We start from the raw sequence: 26,514 nt of genomic DNA, 5'->3' as shown, positions 1-26,514 counted from the left end.
AGGAACATGAGGAATCACACAGAGCTCCATGAGTTTATTCTACTGGGAATACCTCAGACAGAGGGACTGGAAACTGTGCTATTTGTCATCTTCTCATTTATTTACCTCTTCACCTTGCTTGGCAATTTACTCATCCTTACAGCAATTGTTTCTCCTTCTACCCTTCACACCCCCATGTATTTCTTCCTGGGACTCCTATCTATTTTTGACGTCTTGTTCCCATCTGTAACCTGTCCCAAGACGCTATCCTATCTCTCTGGCCAAAGCCAAGCCATTTCTTATGAGGGCTGTGCGGCTCAGCTCTTCTTCTACCATTTCCTGGGGTCTAGCGAAGGCTGCCTCTATTCTGTGATGGCATATGACTGCTTTGTGGTCATCTGTCACCCACTGAGGTATACGCTCATCATGAGACCTGGGGTCTGTATCAGCTTGGTCATGGCAGCCTGGTTGGTGGGTTGCCTTCATGCCACCATCCTGACCTCCTTCACCTTTCAGTTAACCTACTGTGGCTCCAACCGGGTGGACTACTTCTTCTGTGACATTCCTGCTGTCTCACCCCTGGCCTGTGCTGACAGCTCCCTGGCCCAGAGAATGGGCTCCACTAATGTTGGCTTTCTGGCTTTAATGCTTTGGTTCAGTGTTTGTGTCTCCTACACACACGTTGGGATTGCCATTCTGAGAATCCGATCAGCAGAGGGCAGGCAGAAAGCTTTCTCCACCTGCAGTGCCCACCTCACTGCAATCCTCTGTGCCTATGGTCCTGTAATCATCATCTACCTGCAGCCCACACCCAACCCCTTTCTTGGTGCCGTGGTGCAGATATTAAATAATATCGTCTCACCCATGCTGAACTCATTAATCTATTCCTTAAGAAACAGAGAAGTGAAAAGGTCCCTGAAAAGAGTGTTCAACAATGTAGTATTTATTTCTCTGGAATAAATTATGGGTTTTTAAAAATGGATTATGGAAATTTATTTCTCAACATCATCCACATATTTCCTCCTTTTAAATAATAGAAAATGCTTCCTTGAAAGCATTCTATTTTGTTTGCCTAATAAGATTTTCTGTGTTTGTTTTCTCTGTAACCCCTGTGGCCTTATAAATAACTCTACAACTAATATTATCCTCAGTGCCTTATTCCTGAGTAAGGAATCCATGGGGCATAGCAAGCATCTGGAGACAGATTTCTTATTCCTCTAATGGGCAGCCAGTTTTGTCTGGTTGAAGATAGTGAGGACCTGTGGTGGTCCCAGAAGCACCCCTCACTAGTCCATCTCTATGCCAGATCACTCTCATTTCATTTCTCTTGTTGAACTTGAAATATTCTTCTTTTCTGCCTGTAAACATTTCAGTTCCTCCACGTTGCCAAGAATAGTATTAATTAACATTTATAGAGCATGATCTATTCTCCAGGAACTATGATGAACATTTCACAGATAATATCTAATCTTCACATCACCTTCATATGGTAGAGTTTTTGTTTTTTAAAGGAAACAAACAAACAAAAAAACAGCTTTGAGGATTAGAGATTTCAAATAATGGACCCAAATTTGCACAGTAAGTAGGAAACCAAACCTCAAACTCAGATCCAGTTAGCTCCAAATCTCCTACTCTTAATTCCTCATTTACATAACTCCCTAAAAGTCCTGCTTGGCAATTTACTCATCCTCATGACCTCTCTCCAGAGCTCATGACACATAGAAGGTGTTCAATAAATAACTGGGAAAATATGCACTGACAAAGGTCATGTTCATATATGGACTTCATTATTATCCCCGTTTATTCTGTCACTATCCATTCTCCCATATGGAGTTAGTGGCACTAAGCTATAGCAATAAGTGTCTTGCCCTTTTTAACACATCTAGTTATGGTAAAGCCAGCCTAGACCCAAGCCCTATTAACACCTGTTGTCATGGTTTTCCTACTACCCCATCCCACCGATGTTACTCCTTAGTGTGAAGGGATTGGGAAAGTCTTCCCATCTGTGTTGTTTGAAAAGAAGATGGGGGTGCCTGGGTGGCTCAGTCGTTAAGCCTCTGCCTTCAGCTCAGGTCATGATCTCAGGGTCCTGGGACTGAGCCCCGCATCGGGCTCCCTGCTTGGCGGGAAGCCTGCTTCTCCCTCTCCCACTCCCCCTGCTTGTGTTCCCTCTCTTGCTGTGTCTCTCTCTGTCAAATAAATAAATAAATTCTTAAAAGAAAAGAAAAGAAGATGGCCTAATTATGGGGTTGGAGTTCCATTACCATGATCATCTGGTTTTCCCACCAAGTTACTTTTCCCAACTTGGTCTCCAGTGATACTGGACTTGATCATTATTTTTCAATTTTTTTTCCAGAATCTAGGGGAAAAGTGAGTACTATTTACTGGAGATCTCACAGACATACCAGCCCTTAGTTGTATAACATAACCAGCCCTCACAGACATTTTGTGATTTGTAGCTTTTGTATTCCATTTTTACTCACAAAGTTTCCCATCCTATTTGAAACCATAAAAACAAAACCAAAAAAGTGAAGACCTCAAATAAAATATATTGCTGCCCTTACAAAAGGCATGAGACAAAAGAGACAAAATGAAGCTCATTTACGTGTAGATAAATGATTTAAGGTGCAATAGGAAGGTTCTCTGGCCCCTCCTAACCTGGTTAGCAAAACCTAAGATCACATAGAATTTTATTCCCACACTTTGAAAATGCCTATCCTACTTAATATGCTGGATCCAAGCAATTCTAGCATTAGTTTGCTGCCCCTTTAATGCTAGCTATTGGTGGAAGAATTCACATGCTATGGTATCTGGTAAAGCCTGCATGGTGTTTATGGGCAGATATTCATCAAACTAGTATTGATATTGTCCAGTAGATTTCTTTTCTGTCTTTTTCACTGTTGTGTACTCGGGACACCCCCTGGCATAGTAAGCATCCAGTGAAAGTTTGTGGAATTAATGAATGAATACTACTTAACCATTCTAGAAATGGACAGTTCCGTTTTTAAATAGATACTTCTCCAAAGAAGACATACAAATGGCCAACAAGCATATGAAAAGATGCTCAATATCACTAATCATTAGGGAAATGTAAGTCAAACTCACAATGAGTCATCACCTCATACACTTTAGATGACTACTACTTAAAAAGGAAAATAATAAGTGTTGGCAAGGATGTGCAGAAATTGGAAACTTTGTGCACTATAGGTGGGAATGTAAAATGGTACAGCCACTGTGGAAAACAGTACGGTGTTCCCTCAAAAAAATTAAAATTACCATGTGATCCAGCAATTCCATTTCTGAGCATATATCAAAAAGAATTGAAAGCAAGGTTTTGACATATTCTTAACATGTTCATAGCAGCATTATTCACAATAACCAGGAGCTGGAAGCAATCCAAGTATCCACTGATGGTGAATGGGTAAACAAAATGTGGTATATACGTACATGGAATATTATTCAGCCTTAAAAAGGAAGGAAATTCTGACACATGCTACCACATGGATAAACTTTGAGGATATGATATTAAGTGAAATATACCAGTCACAAAAAGGCAAATACTGTGTGATTCCGGTTACATGAGGTATTTAGAGTAGCCAAATCGATAGAAAAAGAAAATAGAACGGTGGTTGCCAAGGGCTGGGAGAGGGGAAAATGGGTAGTTGTTTAATGGATATAGAGTTGCAGTATCACAACAAGTTTTGCAAAAAGTTCTGGAGATTCATTGCACAACAGTACAAATATACTTAACACTACTGAACTGTACACTTAAAAATGGTAAAGATAGGACCACCTGCATGGGTCGATCGGTTAAGCATTGACTCTTGGTTTCAGCTCAGGTCATGATCCCAGGGTCATTAGATTGACCCCCTCATCAGGCTCCATGCTCAGCACAGAATCTGCTGGAGATTCTCTCTCCCTCCCCTTCTGCTCCTCCCCTTGCTCACACATGCTCTCTCTCTCTCAAATAAATAAATCTTTTAAAAATGGTAAAGATAGTAAATTTTATGCTATGTGTAATTTACCACAACTTAAAAATAAACCTGCTTATCCAGTTTTCACATATCCTGTGGTTTTTGAGTTTGCTAGTTCTCTCCCTTGTCTTGTAACTACATATATCATTGAACCCTCTCAGATCGCAGTTTAATTGTTAAATACCTCAGTGTGGTGTGGGTAGAGAAGAATGTAGCCTAAGGTGGACTTCAGGTGATCTGCCTGGGGTTACCATTCACTGAGTCCTTACTCCTTAACCAGCACTGTGCAATTGATTTATGTATATTATCTAATTTATCTATGTAAGAATGCTGAGATCATTTTACAGAAGGTGAAACAAAGTTTAGGGATATCAGGTAAATTTCCCTAAGTCACACAGCTTGCTTGTAGATAGAACTAGGATTCTAGCTCACGTCCTCATGCAGTTGTACATAATCTAGCAATTTTGCTGAAACTTTGAAAATAAATGTTTGACCTTCTACACACACAGCCCAAAAATCTTATTCCAGCTTTTTTCTTTTTACTACCTTTGATGTATGAGAGCTATCCCACATTATTTCTTATTCCTGTCTTCAAGCCCTTCAAAAATCCCTTCTCTTAACCAACTGTAACTCTTCATTTTATTTTCCACAATTTACTCTGGCCTTTTCTATTATTCAGGAATCTTTCCTTCTCCTTACCCAATACACTGATTCTATAAAACAAAGGCCCAGGGAATAAGACAGTCAAAGACAAAATTCCTATAGCAGGTGAAGCAACAAAAAGACGGTGAATACTTCAGCCTTATTTTTTATCTTCATATAAATGTATCTGTGTATAAATGGATGGTTGAAGGATTGTTCGCCGAAATATTAAAAATGGGTAATCCAATCTGGGGTGATTTCTACTTTCTTCTCCATGGTTCTGCTTTACTCTTACGATTTTGCAATGAGATTGTAACATTTAATTTTTAAAAGCACTATTTTCTTTCTTTTTTAATTTAAATTCAATTAGCCAACATATAGTACATCATTAGTTTTTGATGTAGTGTTCATTGATTCATTAGTTTCATATACCACCCAGTGCTCATCACAACACGTGCCCTGCTTAGTACCCATCACCCTGTTACCCCATCCCCCCACTCCCCTCCCCTTCCGCAATCCTCAGTTTGTTTCCCAGAGTTAAGTCTCTCATGGTTTACTCCCTCTCTGATTTCTTCACATTCAGTTTTTCCTCCCTTCCTCCATGATCCTCTGTGCTATTTCTTATGTTCCACGTATAAGTGAAACCATATGATAACTGTCTTTCTCTGATTGACTTATTTCACTTAGCATAATACCCTCGAGTTCTATCCACGTCAATGTAAATAGTAGGTATTCATCCTTTCTGATGGCTGAATAATATTCCATTGTATATATGAACCACATTGTCTTTATCCATTCATCTGTTGAAGGGCATCGTGGCTCCTTCTACAGTTTGGCTATTGTGGACGTTGCTGCTATGAACATTGGGGTGCATGTGCCCTTTCTTTTCATTACATCTGTATCTTCAAGTAAATACCCAGTAGTGCAATTACTGGGTCATAGGGCAAAAGAGCTATTTTCAAGAGAAAAAAGAAAATAGACATCTCATTATGGGACCAAGAGCGGCAAACCAGAAAGTTTTAAGGGAAAAAAAGAACAATTACTTTGGAGGAAAAACTGGACAATCATTTCTAAAACCAATGGTGTAGTGTGTATTATGTTGTTTATAAATTGTGTAATAATTTGTAATAAAATGTCTTAATCCCACAGAGTGTGGTTCTGTTTTTCTCATCCTCATTAGTTTCTATCCTCAGTTGGCTCTAGTCTTCTGAGTGTTCCCAGAAGATACCTTTGTGGGGGCTTTACCTGATTATCAGAATCAAAGTCTGGTTCTCAGTGTATGTTCTGGTACGGAAACTCAAAGAGCAAAAATTGAAGTTCTGTTCTGGTGTCATCAGATTAGGCTAAAACAGGGCATTAATCTACCTACATTCTCAGTAGCATCTCTCTGACTTAGTGACTGTCTTTTCTGCTTTTTTCCTGAATAAGTATCTCAAATTCTGTAGTGCAAAGATCTTTATTTATTGCCCTCTGTGTATTCTAGCTCCCTCCCACAGCTATGATTATCTTTTCGTATTCCCTCACTCCCATAATACACTCGAATGCAGTGCTGCTGAAAGCCTTCTTAGCATTTCTTAAAGCTCCTCACAGAGAAACCATCCATCCCTTTACAGTGATCAGCTGAGCTCTGAATAATCATTTCCCATTCAGCCTCTCAAGCCTGATCTCTCAATTCTTTTCCTCTCTTTCCTTGGGTCCTTCAAGTGGGCTGTGCTCCCTTTCAAAGTGTTTGCACATGTTTGCCCCCACCTAAAATGTGCTGTGCTTTTCCTTTCCTGCACCCTTACTCACTCTTCAGGTCTCCGATCGGATTACATTTTCCCAGGGAAGTCCTCCCTGACCTTCAGGGAACACCACGTAACTATAATTCATAATGTGCACATATGTTTACTGACAGGAAGGAGAAACATGAGCAAACAAAAATACTCTCCCATTATAACTTTTCAATCCGTTGAACTTTTCTTCCTAGCATTTGCCACATTAAATAATTATAAGTCAGATGTATGATTATTTGATTAATGTCTTTCTTCTTTTACTAGACTGTCAGCTCTTTGAGGGCAGAGACCAAGGATAATCCCCGTTCATCAGAACATAGCAGTTTTATTTTTTATTTATTTTTTATTTTTCTATTTGAGAGAGAGAGAGAGAGAAAAAAAAAAAAACATGAGTGGGGGAGGGGCAGAGGGACAAGCAGACTCCCTGCCGAGCAGGGAGCCCAATGTGAGACTCCATCCCAGGACCCTGGGATCACAACCTGAGCCAAAGTGAGATGCTTAACCAATTGAGCCATCAAGGCGTCCCAGAACATAACAGTTTTAGCACATCACTACAGTTGCTACTAAATTTTTCAAGAATGAATAAATGACTTCCTTGAAATTTCTAATTTGTTTACGTCGCTTTCTTTCTTCCTGTCAACTCTTTCTTATCTTAGCTTCTTATTTAGTTTAGATTTTTTACTATTATTATAACTGTTCCAAAGTACTTAAATCCTTCCCTCCATCATGTACTTCCTACCTAGTCTTCAGTGATCCCACCTGCTTGCTCTATTCCTGAACCCATCCCATGAGGCTTTCTTAGAGAAAAATCACAAACCAGGCAGTTTAGCAATACTATAAATTCATGGTTACCTACCTCAAGCGTTTGCTAGCAATCTTATGACTTTTCTTTATTGGGATTGCTCTCATGCCCTATTGGAATGACTTGTAATAGGCTAGTACTTAGACTTCTACCCAACTCCTAGGTTCTAACTCATAAAAAATGAAAACAGCATTCACCAGCAAACTGAGGACTAAAAGATCAGCAAAATCTCAGTATTCCCCATCACAGTGTTCTCTGCTAAGTTGAGTGGAAAATGTGGCTTAAACTGAGTCCAAGTGGAGACTCTTCCTCTTTCCTGATTGAATTAGAGACAGCAGGACCTATAATACAGGAGCTGCCTGATTTATCCACCTAGTCACAGGAAAGAACACTGAAACAAGGAGAGAAAGGGAGAATGGCTTTTTTTCCCCAATAGGCCTCCTTACTCTTCACCCTTTCGCTGTCCCATATTGAGAACCTAGATCAAGTGCATCATTCTATCATTCACTTTTATGTATGACCTTTACTATCAAACACAGTGCTGTGTACATTGCAAGACTTTCTGAGTAAATGTTAGTCTTTAATAAATTAAATTTCCTAAAGGGTGAAATGCTTTTTTGTATGATCATTTCTTTAATGTGCTCTTCATCTGTTGAAGAAAGTAAAAGGCTTGAGTACATAGCTTTGCTGAGTAAAACATAAATAAAATCATTAATTTAAAAGGTTAATGTCATTATGGGGCGCCTGGGTGGCTCAGTCGTTAAGCGTCTGCCTTCGGCTCAGGTCATGATCCCAGGGTCCTGGGATCGAGTCCCGCATCGGGCTCTCCGCTCCGCGGGAAGCCTGCTTCTCCCTTCCCCACTCCCCCTGCTTGTGTTTCCTCTCTCACTGTGTTTCTCTCTCTCTGTCGAATAAAAAAAAAAATAAAAAAAAAAAATAAAAGGTTAATGTCATTAAATATAAATATTTGATATATTCAAGACACACATAGAGTCTACATTTAACACATAGCTTGGGGGACAAGGTTTTAGTTATGCAAGATGAGTAAGTTCTAAAAGTGTATTGTACAGCACGGTGACTAGAGTTAACAATGCTGTATTGAATATTTGAAATTTGCTAATATGTAGGTCTTAAATGCTCTTACCATACACATGGGAAGAAAGAAAAGAAAAGAAAAGAAAAAAGAAAAGAGAAAGTTATTTTGTGAGGTGATGGATATGATAATTAGCTTGATTGTGGTGATCACTTTACAGTGTATACATACATCAAAACATCCAGTTGTATAAATTAAACATATACAATTTTTGTCAATTACAGCTCAGTAAAGATTTTTTTTAAAAAAAACAATGAATGACCCCTATGTTCATAGCAGCATTATTTACAAAAGCTAAGATATGGAAGCAGCCCAAGTGTCCATCCTTTGATGAATGGATAAAGAAACTATACACACACACACACACACACACACACACACATATGAATATTATTCAACCATAAAAAAGAATGAAGTCTTGCCATTTGCAAAGACATGGATGGAGCTAGAGAGTATAACACTAAATGAAATAAGTCAGAGAAAGACAAATACCATATGATTTCCCTCATATGTGGAATTCAAGAAACCAAACAAACAAGCAAAAGGAAAAAAGAAGAGAGACAGAGACAAAGAAACAGAAAACATTAATTATAGAGAATAATGTGACCAGAGGGAGGTGGGTGGTGGGATGGATTAAAATGTGATGGGGATTAAGGAGGGCACTTGTTGGGATGAGCACAGGGTGATGTAGGGAAGTGTCGAATTATTAAATTGTACACCTGAAACTAATACTACACTGTATGTTAACTAACTGGAATGTAAATAAAAATTGAAAAAACAAAAAACAAAACAAACAAAGAATGAATGAAATCTGCCTTTACAGGTTCAGCCTCAAGGCCAAGGATTAATGTTTCAATTATTTATTCCTACACAAAATACAACCACCTAACTGAGTGACTTAAATAGCAATTTATTATTATAAAAACCAAATTGAAACTGCAGACAAAATACGACTTGCAATTATACTTTTGTTGCTTATGATAATTCTGGAATATTTTACACTTTCTGGAGGAAAGTGTAAACAAAAATAAGAAAACTTTCTGAGTTATTCTATTGAAGTCTGCCCTATTGAGATTTGATCACTATTCTATAATAAGTATCATCACTGAAAGCAGCTGACCTTTTGGGAATGTAGACGATTTGTATTGTCACGTGCCCACGATATTAATTTAGCACACAATCACCTTGATTCTAAATGTTCAGTTTGGACATCTAAGATAGTCCATGACATATGTCTTTCCTGAATAAATTGTTACCAGACCAAGGTAAATTTAATGGTATTTTACTTCCTACTCAAAAACGTATTTACCATCTTTTCTATTTGTACTGACTATTTTTTCAAGTCAGTCATCATGCCTCAAAACATTAAAGACAATCAGAAATATATAGGATGGTAGAATTGTTAACTTTTATATCCTTTTATCATTAGTTAGATGTGCAAAAAAAACATTGTTTACTTACACAACAAAATTCCAGAGGTATTTGGAATAGTGTACCTACCTAAACACTCCTTTTTAAAAAAAAATTATTTGAGAGACAGTGAGAGAGCACAAGCAGGGGAAGGGGCAGAAGGAGGAGGAGAAGCAGACTCCCCACTGAGCAGGGAGCCCGACACGGGGCTCAATCCCAGGACCCAGAGATCATGACCTGAGCCAAAGGCAGAAGCTTAACTTACAGAGCCATAGAGGAGCCCCAAAGATTTATTTATTTATTTATTCGTTCATTCATTCATTCATTCATTCATTCATTTATTTAGAGAGCATGTGCATGAGCAGTGGGGAAGGGTGTGGATGAGGGACAGAGGGAGAGGGGAGAGAGAATCTCATGCAGACTCCACGCTGAACATGGAGCCCGACTGGGGGCTCAATCCCATGACCCTGAGCCGAAATCAAGAGTCAGACGTTCAACCGACTGAGCCACCCAAGACCCCCTAAACACTCCTTAAACACTGAGTCTTGACGATCAGAAACTGTATGGCGAAAAATCCTAAAGGATAGGCCAAATCCCAGTTCCTTTCAGAGTAAGCTCCATGATTTGTTCTTTGATCCTATTTTTCCTCATCTGGAGACTTCATCAGAGTTTTATGAGGTTAAAATAAGACTATAAGAAACTCTTTGCCTCTCACTATGTCTGACCACCCCTTCCCTGATCGCTCTGCTTCTCCTGGCAAATAATCGATGCCCTGCCTGTCATAACTGGTATTTGTTGGAACAAATGAATCCATGTATGCACAAATAAGCAAGTGAATGAATGTATTTAATGAGGAATTTGGTAAGCCATCCCTTGCCCAAAAAAATACTTCTAGAGTATATGAGGCATTTAACTTGGGAGCTTGAACAGATGCCAAGTGATAAGTAAGACAGATGCTTCGAGTGATAGCTAAGCTTTCTCTTGGCCTCTTAGCATGCTTCTTCTCTCTTTTTCCTGGCAATAAGCCTTCCCATTATCTTTTGGAGAGCTGCTCATCTCCATTCCATTGTACCCTGGCCACAGAGGTAGGCGTGTGACCCAGCCAAGGAAATCAGATTTGAATCTGGAGCTGAGGCACATGGAAGCAAAAGGCAGCTGAGGCTGAATCATCTGGTGGTGGTGCTCAGGGGCTACTCCATAAATTCCTACTGCTGAGGGCCCTAGGGCTGCCCGAGTTCCCACACTTCCATGAGACTGGTTTTCCACTCATTTATTTAATTCTCTGGGCTACCCCAGTTACTGTTGCTTGCAAGAAGTCAATCCTATCATACAGTGCAGTAAAATAACATAATTTGTTTATTAAAATAACGCATACACATAAAAGAGTAGTAAATACACAAATATACATACAAAATGTGTGATATATATACCAAAGGAATTTTTTAAAATTATTATTCCACTGAAGTATATTTTACCACACAAATCATAAAACATTTCATCACTTTTCTTCCCTGCATGCCCCCCTCATTTCTAAGGTCCAATTAGTCTAAGTTGCTAATTGCTTTCTTGCTCAATAGGGTCCCTGACTTGGGGGATTAATACCCAAAGGAAGAGAAAGTTATTTAAAATCTTCTGCATTTGGGAATGATTGCGGTTCCTGGAATCAGAGAGGAGTCTGTGAGGGAGTTAAAGAGCATTTAGATTTGTGACATTCTATTTGAAAGTGACTGAAAAGAGAAGAATTCAGGGTATCCACCTGCAGACTATAAGCCAATGGGGATTTAGCAGAGGAGGGCTTCTTCCTTCACTGGAGAAGGAAAGGAAAGCAGCATTGAATAGCACCAGCAGTTACAGTTACCAGTTACATCCCCTGTTTGCCATGTAAGTGTCCAAAGTTTGCCCTTCGCTTCTCTTATTTTGGCTCTCACTTCCCTCATAATCACCAAAAAAATTAAAAAGTAGATAGATAGATTGATTGATAGATGGGTAGATAAAGGGCTTAGGCAATAGCATTCAGGAGTTGATCTATAATTTAAGGATCTCACTGTATTTAAAAAGTTAAAACAAGCTGAGAAAGATATCAGAATTTTTTAAAATATGGAAATTGGACAGGAGCCTCTACTACCCTTGTGCCTTCTGCTGCCATAAGATTAGGCTAGTACTTAGCTTGGGTCTGGTTAGACAATTATAGACTCTGGAGACTGAAATGGAGACTACCAGTTACTCATTGTGCCAAATTTAGGAAAATGGAAGCTACTGGTTACTCACATGCACTAAAATCTGGAGCATATGGACCCTGTTAATGTAGTCTTGTGTTCATGAAGAGCTATCTGAGACCCTTCTTTTGGATAGTTTCCCACTGTTGACCTCGTCCCTAGGGAGACAAGGTGGGAAAGATTCTATATCTTCTGTACGTATGGCTTATAGGGTCATAATGGTTTTTGGAGAGTTAATGTGACCAAATTGTCTTAGATGAATATAAGAAACTTAGATGGGACCTCGTTTGTAACAAAGACATTGAGTCTTCATATTTATCCTTTTAGAATCACAAAGTAGCACTAAGGAATCAATGCAATTTGGTAGTGTACATGAAGAATGCAAGATAGGAGACTGGTCAGGTAGGGCTTCTTGGTGAGATGGTAATAAGGGGCATCTGTAAAGAGAAACTCACCTGCAGAGTGATACCCAGTATGGAGAGAAGCAAGCAGATGAAGACAATTCTATCAGGAAGCACTACTCTGTAAACATCTAGATCATCTGGCTCCTTTTCCATTACATTGGCTTAAACACAGTTAATTTACATACATATTAAATTTAACCACAGATTTCTTTCCACAGACACCCAAGAGTTGATTCTTCCATAAAAATGAGAAATCACACAATGGTGACTGAATTCATCCTGCTGGGAATCCCTGAGACAGAGGGCCTAGAGACTGTCCTCTTCTTCTTGTTCTCCTCATTCTATTTATGTACCTCTTGGGAAATGTGCTCATCCTTACAGCTATCCTCTCCTCCTCTCGGCTGCACACCCCTATGTATTTTTTCTTGGGAAACCTCTCCATGTTTGACCTGGGTTTCTCTTCAACAACTGTTCCCAAGATCCTGTTATACCTTTCAGGGCAGAGTCAAGGTATCTCTTTTCAGGGCTGCATATCCCAGCTCTTCTTCTACCATTTCCTGGGCTGCACTGAGTGCTTCCTGTACATAGTGATGGCCTATGACCGCTTTGTCGCCATATGTTATCCTTCGAGATACATGGTCATCATGAACCACAGGGTCTGTGCCATCTTAGCCACAGGGACCTGGATGGGTGGCTGTGTTCACGCCATTATTCTAACCTCCCTCACCTTCCAGTTGTCCTACTGTGCCTCTAATGAGGTGGACTACTACTTCTGTGACATACCTGCTATCTTATCTCTAGCCTGTGGTGACACATCTCTAGCCCAGAGGGTAGGTTTTACAAATGTTGGTCTTTTGTGTCTCATTTGCTTTTCTCTCATCCTTGTTTCCTACACTCGCATTGGGATCTCCATATCAAAAATTCGCTCAGCAGAGGGGAGGGGGGTGGGAGGATGGGTTAGCCTGGTGATGGGTATTGGGGAGGGCACGTTCTGCATGGAGCACTGGGTGTTATGCACAAACAATGAATCATGGAACACTATATCTAAAACTAATGATGTAATGTATGGGGATTAACATAACAATAAAAAAATTTAAAAAAAAAATTCGCTCAGCAGAGGGCAGGCAGCGAGCCTTCTCCACCTGCAATGCCCATATCACTGCAATTCTTTGTGCTTTTGGGCCGGTAATCATCATCTATCTCCAACCCAACCCCAGTGCCTTGCTCGGTGTGGTAATTCAGATGTTGAATAATCTTGTCACCCCCATGCTGAACCCACTAATCTACAGCCTGAGGGATAAGGATGTAAAATCAGCCCTGCGAAGTGCAGTTCATAAGAGAGGCTTTGCTGTGGAGAATAAGTGAGAAAACCTAAAGCTTTGCTAGGCAAAGTTTGAGTCTCCATTTCTTAGGACAAATCCTCGTTTGCAGCTTCCAAGATATTGAAATGAAATGTATGCTGAATCGATCTACCACTTAACCTCACTAAGTTTAAAAATATATGTCTGTTTTCCTGTTTCCCTCTGTTTTATAATGAAAGATAATTAATAGACTCACTTAGCAGACTGTGAACTGATTCTTATGCTGCATGGAATTCTCTTCCAGAACCACCATCCTCCCTAAAACGTTTCTTAGTTGTTTAAATCTCTGAAAGTTAGGAGAACATATTTTCTTTCTCATAATCTCAGTTAAAAGCACATTCACAAAAATCTAGAGAGAAAGGAGGATGGAAAAAAATTCAAAAAAGCCCAGATTAATATAGAATACCAGAACTCAATATCCTTCCTTTTTGTAGAGTATAATCTCCAATTTTCTGCCAATCAACACCAAAACTCAAACTAAATTAAGTAACATTTAAAGCAAGATCTTTCTCGTGCATGGTCAACTGTGGTTTAAAGATTTTTCTAGTGTGCACATTCCTCCACAATCTAAATATTCTTCTTGCATTATTAGCTGCCTGGAAGGCTATGAACTTGAATCATTTTTTTATTAGCTCCTAAAAGAATCAGCTTTAGTTTTGTAAAAGATAGTAAAAAACAAACAACCCAATCAAGTTTAAATATGTTACTACATGTTTTTCCAAAACAAGGAACACTGATTTATCTTTGTCTGTTATAGAAAGCCCATGTTATAATTTTCACTCAAATTCAAGTAGCAGTAATAAATTTCCCTCTCCAGGGCACCTAGGTGACTTAGTCGGTTAAGCCACAGGCTCTTGATTCCAGCTCACGTCATGATCTCAGGGTCCTGGGATGGACCAGTGTTGGGCTCTGTGCTGGGCATGGAGCCTACTTAAGGTTCTCTCTCCTTCTCCCTTTGTCCCTCCACCTGCTCATGCTCTCTCTCTCTCTCTCAAATAAATAGATAAAAAATATTTAAATAAATATTTAAATAAATTTCCCTCTCCATTGAAAAGAACATATTTCTTCTTTTCTCATAATAAGATCAATGTAATTTATTTTGACTCTTTTAATTTCTATGTTCCATAATGCTAAGGAAAAAAATAAATTTTATTTATAGAAACAATGTTAAATTTTTGTATTTAAATTTTAAATTAAAAATCTTCTTGATTTTTTTTCTTTGTATATTTCACCTACCAGTTGTTTGTGGCTTTTCTTGCAAGCCACTTTAAATCCTTTTTGGAAGGAAGCAGAGAATAAATAATGTACTAAAACAAAAGGAAAGAAAGAAAGAAAAGAAAGAAAGAAAGAAGAAAGAAAGAAAGAAAGAAAGAAAGAAAGAAAGAAAGAAAGAAAGAAAGAAAAGAAAGGAGGGGAGGGGAGGGGAGGGGAGGAGGGAAAGAAGGAAGGAGGGAGGGAGGGAGGGAAGGAAGGAAGGAAGGAAGGAAGGAAGGAAGGAAGGAAGGAACGAAGGAAGGAAGGAAGGAAGGAAGGAAGGAAGCTTCTTAAATGGAAACACCCTCATTTTCTTCCCTGAACTCCCCCTTTGGCAGGCAAGTGCTGAAATAGGCATATGTTTTAAAACCTCCACTCTTATGTTCTTTAAATACACACACATTGTTTCAATCATTTTACCACTTGTCACTGCAAAGAAACACATGACAATACTAAAAGATAATAAACAGTTGTAAAGTTACAATGGTTGAATTTTACCCTAACAGTTTGCCTACAATGTATCAAAATGTAATGCCAGCCAGTGCTGTATCTCTTCTCTCTTCTTATTTCTTCACCTTCTGTTGAAGGGCCAGATTTATCAACTAAGAACCTGGACTGAGACATTTCTTTGGCAGAACCAAAAGTAGAATCCAGATCTTTTGGTTTGCAGTCAGTTCTTTTTCTGTCTCACAAACTTATAAATGCTGACTGAGAAATCTATGGATGGTCTTGATGCTACAGAACTTTGGTTAATTTCTAGGCAAGTCATCATGACGATAAAAATACTAAGATACAAAATAATTCATCATTTTGTTGTAAGAGGGCATATCTAATTGAATCTGAAATTTTATTTCTCCTAACATAAAACATAAAGCTTTTAAACATAAAGAATTCTAATACCAAAGCTGCCTAGCTTTTCTGTTATGATGAAGCACCCATAGGAAACTCCATTAAATTGACTTTTTAAATTTAGACATAGTTGAAACTTACCAAAAAGTTGAACTAGTACAAAGAATCCATGTATACCTCTCACTCAGATTCCCAAACTGTTTTCATTATGTTGTTTTATTCTCTTTTTATATATAAATACATATATACACATATGTATACATATACTCACACATGTGTGTACTCGTTTTTTTTTCTGAGCCAGTTAGTTGTAGATATGATGAGTTGCAGACATAATGCCTTTTTTCCCTACACACCCCATTTAGAGTGTGTTTTCTAAAACTAAGGACACCCCCTTACATAACTATAATAGTTATCAAAACTAGGAAATTAACATTAGTATAGTACTGTTACCTAATCTACAGACATTCTTTAGATTTTACTAATTATCCAATAATTGCCTTTATAGTAAAAAAAAAAAAAAAAAATCCAAGAATTATGCACTGCATAAAGTTACTTATCTCTGGTTTCCTTTCATCAAGGATAGTTCCTAAGTCATGCTTCGTATTCCAAGATATTAATGTTTTTGAAGATTTTAGGCCTGGTATTTTGTAAGACATCCATCAGTTTGAATTTGTCTGATGTTCCCTCCTCATTAGGTTCAGGTTATGCATTTTGGGAAGGACTAACTCAGAAATAATGTTTTATTCTTCCCAATATATCATACCAGGAGGTTCTGGTATGTGGCTTAGGCTCTTTGTCCTATTACTAGTGAGGTTAATTTTGAACATTTGGTTAAGGTGGTATCTGCCAAATTACTCAAGTACAAAGTTATTATTTTACTTTCCTAATTAATAGTGATCTTTTATGGGGAGGAGGGGTACTTTGACATTATGTAAAGATTCTGTTACTCCTTGAATTTTTACCTGCTAGTTTTAGCATCCATATATGGTTCTTGCTTGAATCAATTATTATGATGGTTGCCAAATAATTATTTTCCAATTTAATCATTCCTACTATACTTCCTAATTGGCTTTCTACTGTAAGGGAGAGCTTTCTCATCTCCTTTATTTATTTATTTATGTAAAAATGACACTCTAACAAACTGAATAAAGCATATGATACCTACCTTGTTGAGAATATGACAAAGGCTGTCAGCTAGAATCAGAGGATAAGATGATCATACTAGGACCATATCTTATTGAGGAGGAGCATCCCTTTTTAAGAGAGGAGATATAAAAGATATCAAAATAAGGTTCTCCCACTTGACTAAATAACTTCCAAGTTCCCTTTCAAATCTGAAATACTAATTCTGTGATTTCACATAGCTATCTTGGAACTGTGGACCAACTTCTCTGGTTGGGGAAATGGGAGGATGGATAAAGGAATGCAAATGGGAGATGAAAATGGGACAGAAAGAAATATTTCTTTCTTGGTATGAAATCCTTGCTGAATTATCCAACAAATAAAAAAACAATTCCTCCTTCATTTGCTTGGTGCCAGCTAGTTGAAATATTAGATGTGAAACACAAGTCAAGGATAACCAGATTTATTTACTTTGAGGATATAGAAGACAAGTGGCATAATCAGGATACAGTCCAGAGACAACGACAACATTTTTCAAGACAGAAAATGCAAGGTTCTTGGACCTCAATGTCACCATTAAACACAGGGATTTATGATAACATAGGAATGAAGCACTGATGTTAAATGGCCTGGGGCCAGAAGACTTCTAAAACATGGTGGTTTTGCCCATTACCATATTAATATTAAATCTTCATAGTTTGCTTTAAATGGTCATCTTTGAGCAATGATATGAAAGAACTGTTCTAAAACTCACTTACATGGGGCAGGAAACAATGAAATAGCAAATCCCTAACATTTTGAAACAATTGTAGGGAATGGGCACTGAATAGCATGAGATACAGTGTTGTGCAGTCAAACTTAGAGGAAATCACCTCTATAGAGGGAAGGAGATTTGGGCTGGGGAGAATACAAGGCCATTTTTGCTTCCAGAGTTACACATGTGGGTTACCCTGGTTATAAGGTGAGTTAGAATGACTGTACTTCATTCATTCATGACAAAATCACAGGCCTCAAAAGAAATGGAAATCAGTAGGTTAAGCATGTACTGGAGGATGTGTTATTAGTCAACACATATTTATTGATTACTTACTATGTACACTAGTTAGGATCTGTACAATCGTTAGGAAGTGAATAAAATGAACATGGGCCCGATCTTTGGAAAACTTGCATCAAAGGAAGGGAGCCTTAAGTAAAGCCTGGAAACTAGGAGATCACCACTGTACATTTTTTAATATTGCAAGAAACAGGAATATCTGAAAATCCTCTATTAAAGAAGAAGTATCACTAGGTGAATCCTTCCCCAGCATAAGGCAGCCTAATACAGTAATAAACCTGCCGGTAAGATATTTCTCACAATTGGATATTAAGTCAAAATCCAGGGTTCATGGGCTCCAGGCAATCTACACAGGCTGACAGGCATTCTGACAGCTGACATGAAGATTTATTCTCTTCTCTCCACACGTCTTTGCCTACACTCCTACCCCCTAGAACCACTAGGTCTCTTATGTAGTTTTCATTTAGAATAGTAGTTGGGTTGAAGTTATATCATGTACTGGGTCGAGTGAATATTATTTTGCTTGGCATATTACTATATGGCTAGGAATTTGCTTTTGTTTTTAATATTTTAGGTACTGGCCTGCTTTTGTGAAAATGATAAATTTCCACATGGGAAAATAGAAATTAATTGAGAGCCTTCATGGTTGGGCAATTCAAATTGGGAAGTACGAAAGGAGGTTCACCCCATTCCATCAGGAAAGAGCCCAGAAATGAGCCACAGAAGAAGGAACCATGACCCTAAATGAGGCCTCTCAATCTTAGAATAAGATGAATATGAAATTATGGAGGGGAGAATTTTGTACCCTTAATTCTTTGCACTTTAATATACAACCAAAAGGTATTTTGTATTTATATTTTAATTTCTTTCTGAAATTTTAATAAGAAGATTCATATTCAGAACTGATACCCTTATGTAGTTTAATTTTGTTGGCATTATATTATTTGGCATATTTTCATACTGATGAGTGCTCATTTTACAGCATCTTCTGTTGGGCTATATTGAAAAACGTGGCTAGACATAATTTGTGAAGAGAAATAGATTATAGAATGCATTTTTGGCTGAGGGTGCAGTGTGTCCTTGATATTAAATCAATTTATGTTCTGCTGTGAAGAGACCAGCAGGATGGTCTGCTGGATGATCCAGGCAGATCTCTCTAGGTTGCCAGGCAACCAGTGGGCTGAAGTAGGTGTGCTGCCTGCCCCCAGCAGAAGGGGAAGGGTGAATCAAGATGCCGCTGGTCCCAAGGTTTTAGAGGGAGATAGACTATTCTCTTGCATGATCAATCCAACTTTATTAGTAATAAAAATCAACATTTTATTTTGACTGTCAAATTGATCCTTAGATTTATTAGCTAATGGGCAGACATGAGAAAGTGGGCAGAAAGATGATTGATAGACTCCCTCAATGTACATGATTACATTTATTCTATCCTTGGGTTGTTGTGATACTTCACACAGCCCAACTTGCTTATAGATGAATTCATGAATTTGTGCAATGTGGTTCAATATTTAAATTTCTGACCTCAGCCTAATATGTATAAAGAATCATCACAAATGCTTTCCAAGTGGATGCCAAGTAAGCTTTATACTGAGCACAAGACAAAGAAAGTAATTCTTTATCAATCATCAGCACCTTTTTAAGTGATTAAAATAGTACACAAGAGAAATTAGCACCTCCCCTCTTCCCTTCCAATCTTTTGAGTGATAACATTACAACATGGCCAAATCCTCAAGTTACAGAGAGCACACTTTACCTTCTCACACTCTCACTCCCAATCACCCATGAAGTTCCACTACTTAATTTCTTAACTATTTCCCCCTAATTATCACCCACTGTCCTTCCTAATTGCCACCACCTCTTTTCACACCCCCATCACATGCAGATGGCCTCCCAAATGGAATCCTGACTACTGCCCTAACCTGAATCCAGCCTCCTGTCCATGCTGATTCCAATTCCCCTTTTAGAACTCCGTCAGATCCCATCGTTCACTAACAGCGCTCTATAGTCTACAGTAGGAAGTACAGACCTTCTAGCACATTATATAAAACCCTTCACAGCCTGACTCCCACAGAACTTTCTATTCACATGACCATGTATGAAACTGAGTTGTGTTTTCTCGAACACATGCTGTAGGCCCAAGAATGTTTGATGAACCACTACTAACCTCTTCAATCTAGACTTCTCTCAAATCGTATCTCTTCCATGATGCCAACCTGGAGAAGCTGATTTCTCCTCTGTTTGTCTAGCACACATGCACTTTTACTGGTGGGCTTCCTTCAGCATCGTGCTTTAGCAAAAGTGAGAAATACAGACTTGGGTTGAATTCTCACACTTGCTGTGTGACATTGGGCTTTTTAAACTTCCCAGGCCTTAGTTTCTTCCCCTTCAGTTCTGAATAATAACACCTCCCTCATGTGGACATTGGCAGGATTAAATAATATTCTAAGCACCTATCATGATCCTGGTTCACAGAAGTAGCACATTAATTTTTTAAATTATTTTTTCAAGGAACCTCCACACTGTTTTCCAAAGTGGCTGTACCAACTTGCATTCCCACCAACAGTGTAAGAGGGTTCCCCTTTCTCCACAACATTTTTTCCCCTTTCTTCTCCTTCCCACCTAAGTTGTAAAAGTTCCTTGTTACAATTGTAAATCTCAAGCACTCGCATGATGCTTTCACATATGGATGTTCAGTAAGTGTTCAGGAACGAAATATGTCATTAACAAATACATCTATAAACCAGAGCCAATGAAAGAACATTGATTAACTGTGATAATCAAGGAATTAATTTGCATGCTTGCGGCGATACAAAGCAACTTAAAATTAGCCTCAGAGAAACAAGAAAGAATCATGTAAAATGGTTATACGTGCCATATTATGACACACACCAATTAAGTTGTTCTGACAACAATAGTCATGATCTTTAATTAAAACTGGTTCTATAAGGAAATCATTATTGGTTTTTATCCCAGAATTAAGTGTTTTATTATTACCAAAGTCTACAATAAGAACTACTTAGTCAGTCTTTCCATAACAAGAACCATGACTATACAGAGAAAAAAATCTCAAAGGAAGATCAAAACCAAGTTTATTTAAATTTTCATAGACTAGGAGAGATTTGTTTCTTTCAAAGCAAAATAAGTAGAAACTGGGATATCTATCAAAATCTAGATGAGATGTTTTGTGAGAGACTTTCCGCTGCGTGGATCCTAAAAATGACACTTTCTGGCCACTCTGTATTTTATTAGAGACAGTGCTCTCGTCTCCATCATCTTTGATACTCCCATGTAATGAGATGAGTTTTGAGGTAGGATAAAATAAGCATCTTGTCCTTATGTGAAGACTTTTTAATTATTCTTAGAGAAGGATCTATAGTTTTAATGAAATCAGATAAGCACAGAGGTGAGAGCAATGCTGCAGTGGGGGCAGGAGCTAATGGGCACGGACTCTGCTGGTCTGGAGCGGGGGCAGGAGCTAATGGGCATGGATTGTGCTGGTCTAGGGCGGTAAAAGGAGGGAGAACAGGGAAGAATGCTATATGTTGGTTCTATGAAGATTTATAAGATGAAAACATGGAAAAATGAATCCAAGACTATTCAGAGTTTCCTCTTTAGGAATGTGCTAGTGAGGATTTCCTGAAATTAGAGGCCTCAACTTAAAGATAGATGCTGTAAAGAAGAATGGCCTACCGATCCAAATTATACATTAACAGTGCTTTGTATGGCTTTTCTATCTCTTATACCTAAAAGCGGTTTCTTTAACAGGATCTTATATATTATATTATATTATATTATATTATATTATATTAATATATTTATATTAAGCAAAACTTTTCTTCTGTTGACTTCTCTAAAATGCAAAGTCACAGAGTGAAGTCTGAGTGTATCCTACTGGGAATCACTAAGAGCTGGCAACTGTATTTTATTATCCTGCTCTTATCTTTTTAATTATGTATCCTCTTGGGAAATGTTATATTCTGAGTTACTGTTTGTTCCTTTGGGCTCCACACCGGCCCCCTTTTCTTGGCTTTGACAAATGTCTCCCATGTTTGACATGAGTTTGTTTTCAGTGATTGGCCTGCCTTGCAGAGACAGGTCATCCTTTTTAGGGGTTCTGTGGCCCATGTTTTCTTTTCTCATGTACAGATTTTCTCATCCACAGTGATGCAGTCCCACCAGTTTGCTGCCATTGGTTACCCACTGCAATCTGTGACCACCAGGAGGCATGAGTTCTATATGCTACTTGTCACAGGGACCTGGCTAGAAGGCTGGTTATGGGTAAATCTCCTCACTCTTCACCTTACAGCTACCCTAATCCAGTGCCAAAGATATGGGCTATCGTTGCTGGAACATACCAGAAGCTAACCTGTGACCCACGCAAACAAACGGAGAGGGTACGCTTTCCGAATGTTGGTCTTTTTTCCCCTCTCTCTCTCTCCTGTTTCCGTTATTCTTATATTTGCAAAGGAACGGTAATATCAAAAATTCTCTCAGCAGAGGGCATGCAAGGAGCTTCCTCAGCCCGCATCAAGCCTTCCTTGATTCTGTGATTCGGCTACTGAACTTGTGACTGTCTTGTTGAACTCCCTGATCTCTAGCTTGAGAAACAAAACTGTGAAACGAGTTCCAAATAAAATAGTTAAAAGACAAACTTTATTCATACAGTACGTGAGAAGACTCAGAGGAATCTTTATTCTTCTAGAGGAATCTTTATCCTTTTCTTAGCCACTTTCAAGGAACTGTGCTTTAACTAGTACTGTCCTTAACTTCATTCCTAAGTCCTATTTTATACTGTGGATATTTACTGGAACTCATGCTTTAAAAGTGCATATAGAGGCGCCTGGGTGGCTCAGTTGTTGGGTGTCTGCCTTCGGCTCGGGTCATGATCTCAGGGTCCCGGGATCGAGCCCCGCATCGGGTTCCCTGCTCAGCGGGAAGCCTGCTTATCCCTCTCCTACTCCCCCTGCTTGTGTTCCCTCTCTCGCTGTGTGTCTCTCTCTCAAATAAAATATTAAAAAATAAAAATAAAAAAATAAAAGTGAATATAGCTCATTATGAGAATGTCAGATATTCAATTGCTATTCATCATTTGATGTTCCCTCCCCAAAACTAAACAATTTTTCATTCTTTTCTCATTTCTGTGGAGAAAGCACAAGAAGGGAGACTATGACACTGCAGAACATCCACTAAATTGCTTATCTCCCTTATCTTAGAACATTGGTTTTCAAACGTTTTTTTAGAAGACATTACTAAAAATTAATTCCTATACGTGAAACAAAAATAGACAAGGTAATTCTTTTTTTTTTATAAAGCCCCACTTATCTAGAGAAAAGCTCACCTCAGCGGGCACAATAGGATAGTATCTCATTATGTTCATGTGGATGAGAATTATATTATCTTCTTGTTCTTTTCTATTCTATTCTCCCAGTTCTTTTCTATTAAAAAGAGCAAAATTCAAGGACTCTTGATTATTTAAAGAAAATTATATTTTTCACGCACGCTGATTCTATTACTGAAATAATTTAGCCACTGACGCCTAAGGATTTATTTAGTCATGTACTTTCGAAGCAGCCAGTACAAGGCAATTGAAAATTGTATGACTCACTATTAAGGCTGTTGCTTATTTTCATAAAAATAATGAGGCGGAACTGAAAGGGAGAATGTAGGAAAAAAATTGCTAGTGTTCTGCCTAATAATGCAAAATACTAACTTCATCGTGAAAGAGACAACTTGCAAACTGTCACAGTTTAAAACATATATTTCTTCCTTCTCATCGAAATAGACTCCATTGAGCCTGAGAATTCATGTTTTCACACGGGAGGTTTGTCAGGCACAGATTCAACAGTTAGTTTATAGACATGAAGATAAGCAAAGAGGAATATCTGAAACTGGAGGGAGACAGGACTCCTGGGGGTGGGGTGAGGGAGGTGGAGTAGGAATTAGGCTTTTAGACATTTGATGACCAGTTGGATGACAGAGGTAGAAGAATTTTCAGAAGGATGGGGGCCCAAAGGGAATGAAGGAAGACTGTGAACTGGGAACATCCAAGAGGAGGGGACTCCTCTGCAAAAGGTTTACCTTCTTCAGTGAATTAACCAGTCCTATGAGAACACTAATATTGAAGTGTAGATTTCTATCTTGGAAATCCTTTAAATGTCTGGCATAGCTTCGCAACTTTGTGGGGGGCGGGGGGTATCATAAAGAATAAGGAAAAGAAAGAGGAAGAAGTGTGGCCTGCCCCACTGGAAAGAGAGGGCTTCCCAGCTGGACTTTCACACTCCCCTCCAGGCCCAGAGTTGAACATGGATCACGCTACTTACGAAAAGAATTAACGTCAACTGATCATAAGTGAGGCATATTTCTAAGGTTGCCTGCTTCTTTGCAGAGTTTCTCAGAGCAACCAGAACCTAGTTATTGATATTCTCTATTGTAAATACAATTCATGTGATCCAGCTGCAGGAAAACAAGGGTCCATACGATTAGTAAGAGATGCCATCTTCCTTGTGCTAAAGATGCTCATGCCTGTTGCCTCACCTGTTGGGTTCGCGCATGGCCCATGCAGTGGTGGGGCCTGGAAGCTCTGCCTGGCTATTTTGTGAATTCTCACTAGGAATGCTGTGCTTCCTCTCCTACGTCAGTGTTTAAAGCCAGATGAGTTTGGTGCTGTGAGTTCATCAATCCAAAAAGTCCTTAAAGCTCTGTGGGTGGCAACTCGTTCACATTCTCTCCTCTGTGGATATCCAAGTTGAAAGAGAAACAGTCTCTCTAGGGACTCTGTCCAAGAGTTGCCAGTGTTGAAATGATCAGAGGCCACCACAGAGCTTAGAAACAGCAGAAGGTTCTTGGGGGACAACTTCCAGAGGGATAACTGAGATGAGATACTAGGACAAGTCGGTCTTCCCAACAGGAGAGAGGGAAGGCTGATGCACAGGCCGGGCTGTGGCCCAAGGGTCTCAGAGCTACAATATAGTGAAAGAACTTTGAGATTACTCTTTCTGTGCCCTTACCTGTCCCTTTTTTCTCTTCTTACTACCCAGTCAAAAGACTCAGGGAAGTTCCTCAGTGGAAACAAGGTTGACTTCACTGAAGGAAGAGTGAAAAATCAGATGCTGTCAAGGATAGTTATTGTGTTAACAGTAGCAAATCACTGAAGAACTCTTAATAATCGTAGCAAAATCTATATAGGAACAAAATAACCAGAGAGATAGTCAGAAATGAATATTTACCTAATCATTAGTGACATGAAGGGCACAAAAAGTCCTCAGAGGTAAATGATAATCTGATGGCAAGTGAGATAATCTTGTCAAATAGTGAATTTTCCCTTATCTCTTTGAGACAGACACCAGATGATTTTCACAGTGGTGTGATGGAGCGCAGTTTGTGATGTTTCCCAGTGTGGGCCCTGGGGGGCCCACCCTGGCCTCTGGTTCATTAGTACTGTCCTGTGCCCACTTCTTGGTACTGATATTGCTTGCTATACATCTACTTTAAATTATTTAAAAGCCCTTTAGAATCAACCTGCTGTCCACTTTTATTCCCAACCCCCACTTTTCACTTTCTCCCATCTGGGTTTTATTCTCTTTAGGCAACGAATGTGAAAAGACACAAATTTTCCCGGGTATTTATGCTCCAGTGAGCCAAACCTACTACTTCCTTTTAATTCCAAAGGTTTTACCACGGATCATTACAGAGTGTGGGAAAAGCAGTTGTATAAAAAGCTTATGGAGTTCTAATGTAAAAAATTAAATCTTGGGCATCTGATTCTAGAAGAAAGAGTAAGTACGTATCCAAACTTTCATCTCTTTCTCTAAACACAGAGGAATTATAGAAAAATATAATAAATATATAACTGCAGATGAAAACAAGTAAAAAGAATTCTCTATGAACAAGAAATTGAAAATACTCAGCCATGACACCCAGAGCACCCTCCTGAGGCTGGGAACCAGAGCTGCCCTTTCCAAATTAGGCTCAGACCAGAGCTGCACAACCCAAGCCCACTCCAGGCCAGAGCCACACCCACAAAATAAGCAGCACCCAGTGGGGACTCACAACTGAGAACTGTTTTTTGAGTTTTCATCAACTATACAAGGAAACCAGTATTCCAAAGAGACATACAAAAAATCAAAACAAAAAATTAAGATATAAGTATAAAAGAGACAATTAAAGCAATAATATGATTATGAAACAAGAACAAGAGATTCTGAGATAGAAATAGAAATATTATAAAAATAATATTATTTTTTATTTTTTTATTTTTCATTATGTTCAGTTAGCCAACATGTAGTACATCATAAGTTTTTGTTGTACTGTTCAACGATTCATTAGTTGCGTATAACACCCAGTGCTCATCCCAACACATGCTCTAATAATAAAGAATATTATTAAATTAAAAAATACAATATTATATATGACGGAATAGCAGATGAAAGAGAATAAATTGCTGAACCAGAAGATTTAACTCTGAAAATCACCCAGAATGTAGCACACGCACAAAAAAATTTAAAACAGAAAACATAAAATCGATAAGTCTTCTTCTGGTTTTATCATTTTTATTTTTGAGAGAATGTTGAGAG

At 38.6% G+C, this 26,514-nt stretch overlaps 2 protein-coding genes across 2 annotated transcripts; both read left to right on the top strand.

Moving 5' to 3' along the window:
• Positions 1 to 939, top strand: LOC116645758 (olfactory receptor 148-like). Its single transcript, XM_032426142.1, has one exon. It carries the CDS (start codon positions 7 to 9, stop codon positions 937 to 939), a length of 933 nt encoding a protein of 310 aa, XP_032282033.1. The 5' UTR covers positions 1 to 6.
• Positions 940 to 12,541: 11,602 nt separating this feature from the next.
• On the top strand, positions 12,542 to 13,660 carry LOC116645782 (putative olfactory receptor 10D4). The gene is given in 3 exon segments (XM_032426195.1): positions 12,542 to 12,647; positions 12,650 to 13,239; positions 13,424 to 13,660. Coding segments are annotated over 3 exon segments (933 nt in total).
• Positions 13,661 to 26,514: the final 12,854 nt, after the last annotated feature.

This window comes from Phoca vitulina, unplaced genomic scaffold, assembly GCF_004348235.1.
Source record: "Phoca vitulina isolate PV1807 unplaced genomic scaffold, GSC_HSeal_1.0 scaffold34, whole genome shotgun sequence".
NCBI lineage: Eukaryota > Metazoa > Chordata > Mammalia > Carnivora > Phocidae > Phoca > Phoca vitulina.
Note: the sequence above shows the minus strand (reverse complement) of the source record. Positions and strands in the feature narration are given on the sequence as shown.

Excerpts from the sequence above, each read along its gene's own strand:
- LOC116645758 (XM_032426142.1), top strand. The coding sequence starts at position 7 with ATGAGGAATCACACAGAGCTCCATGAGTTTATTCTACTGGGAATACCT.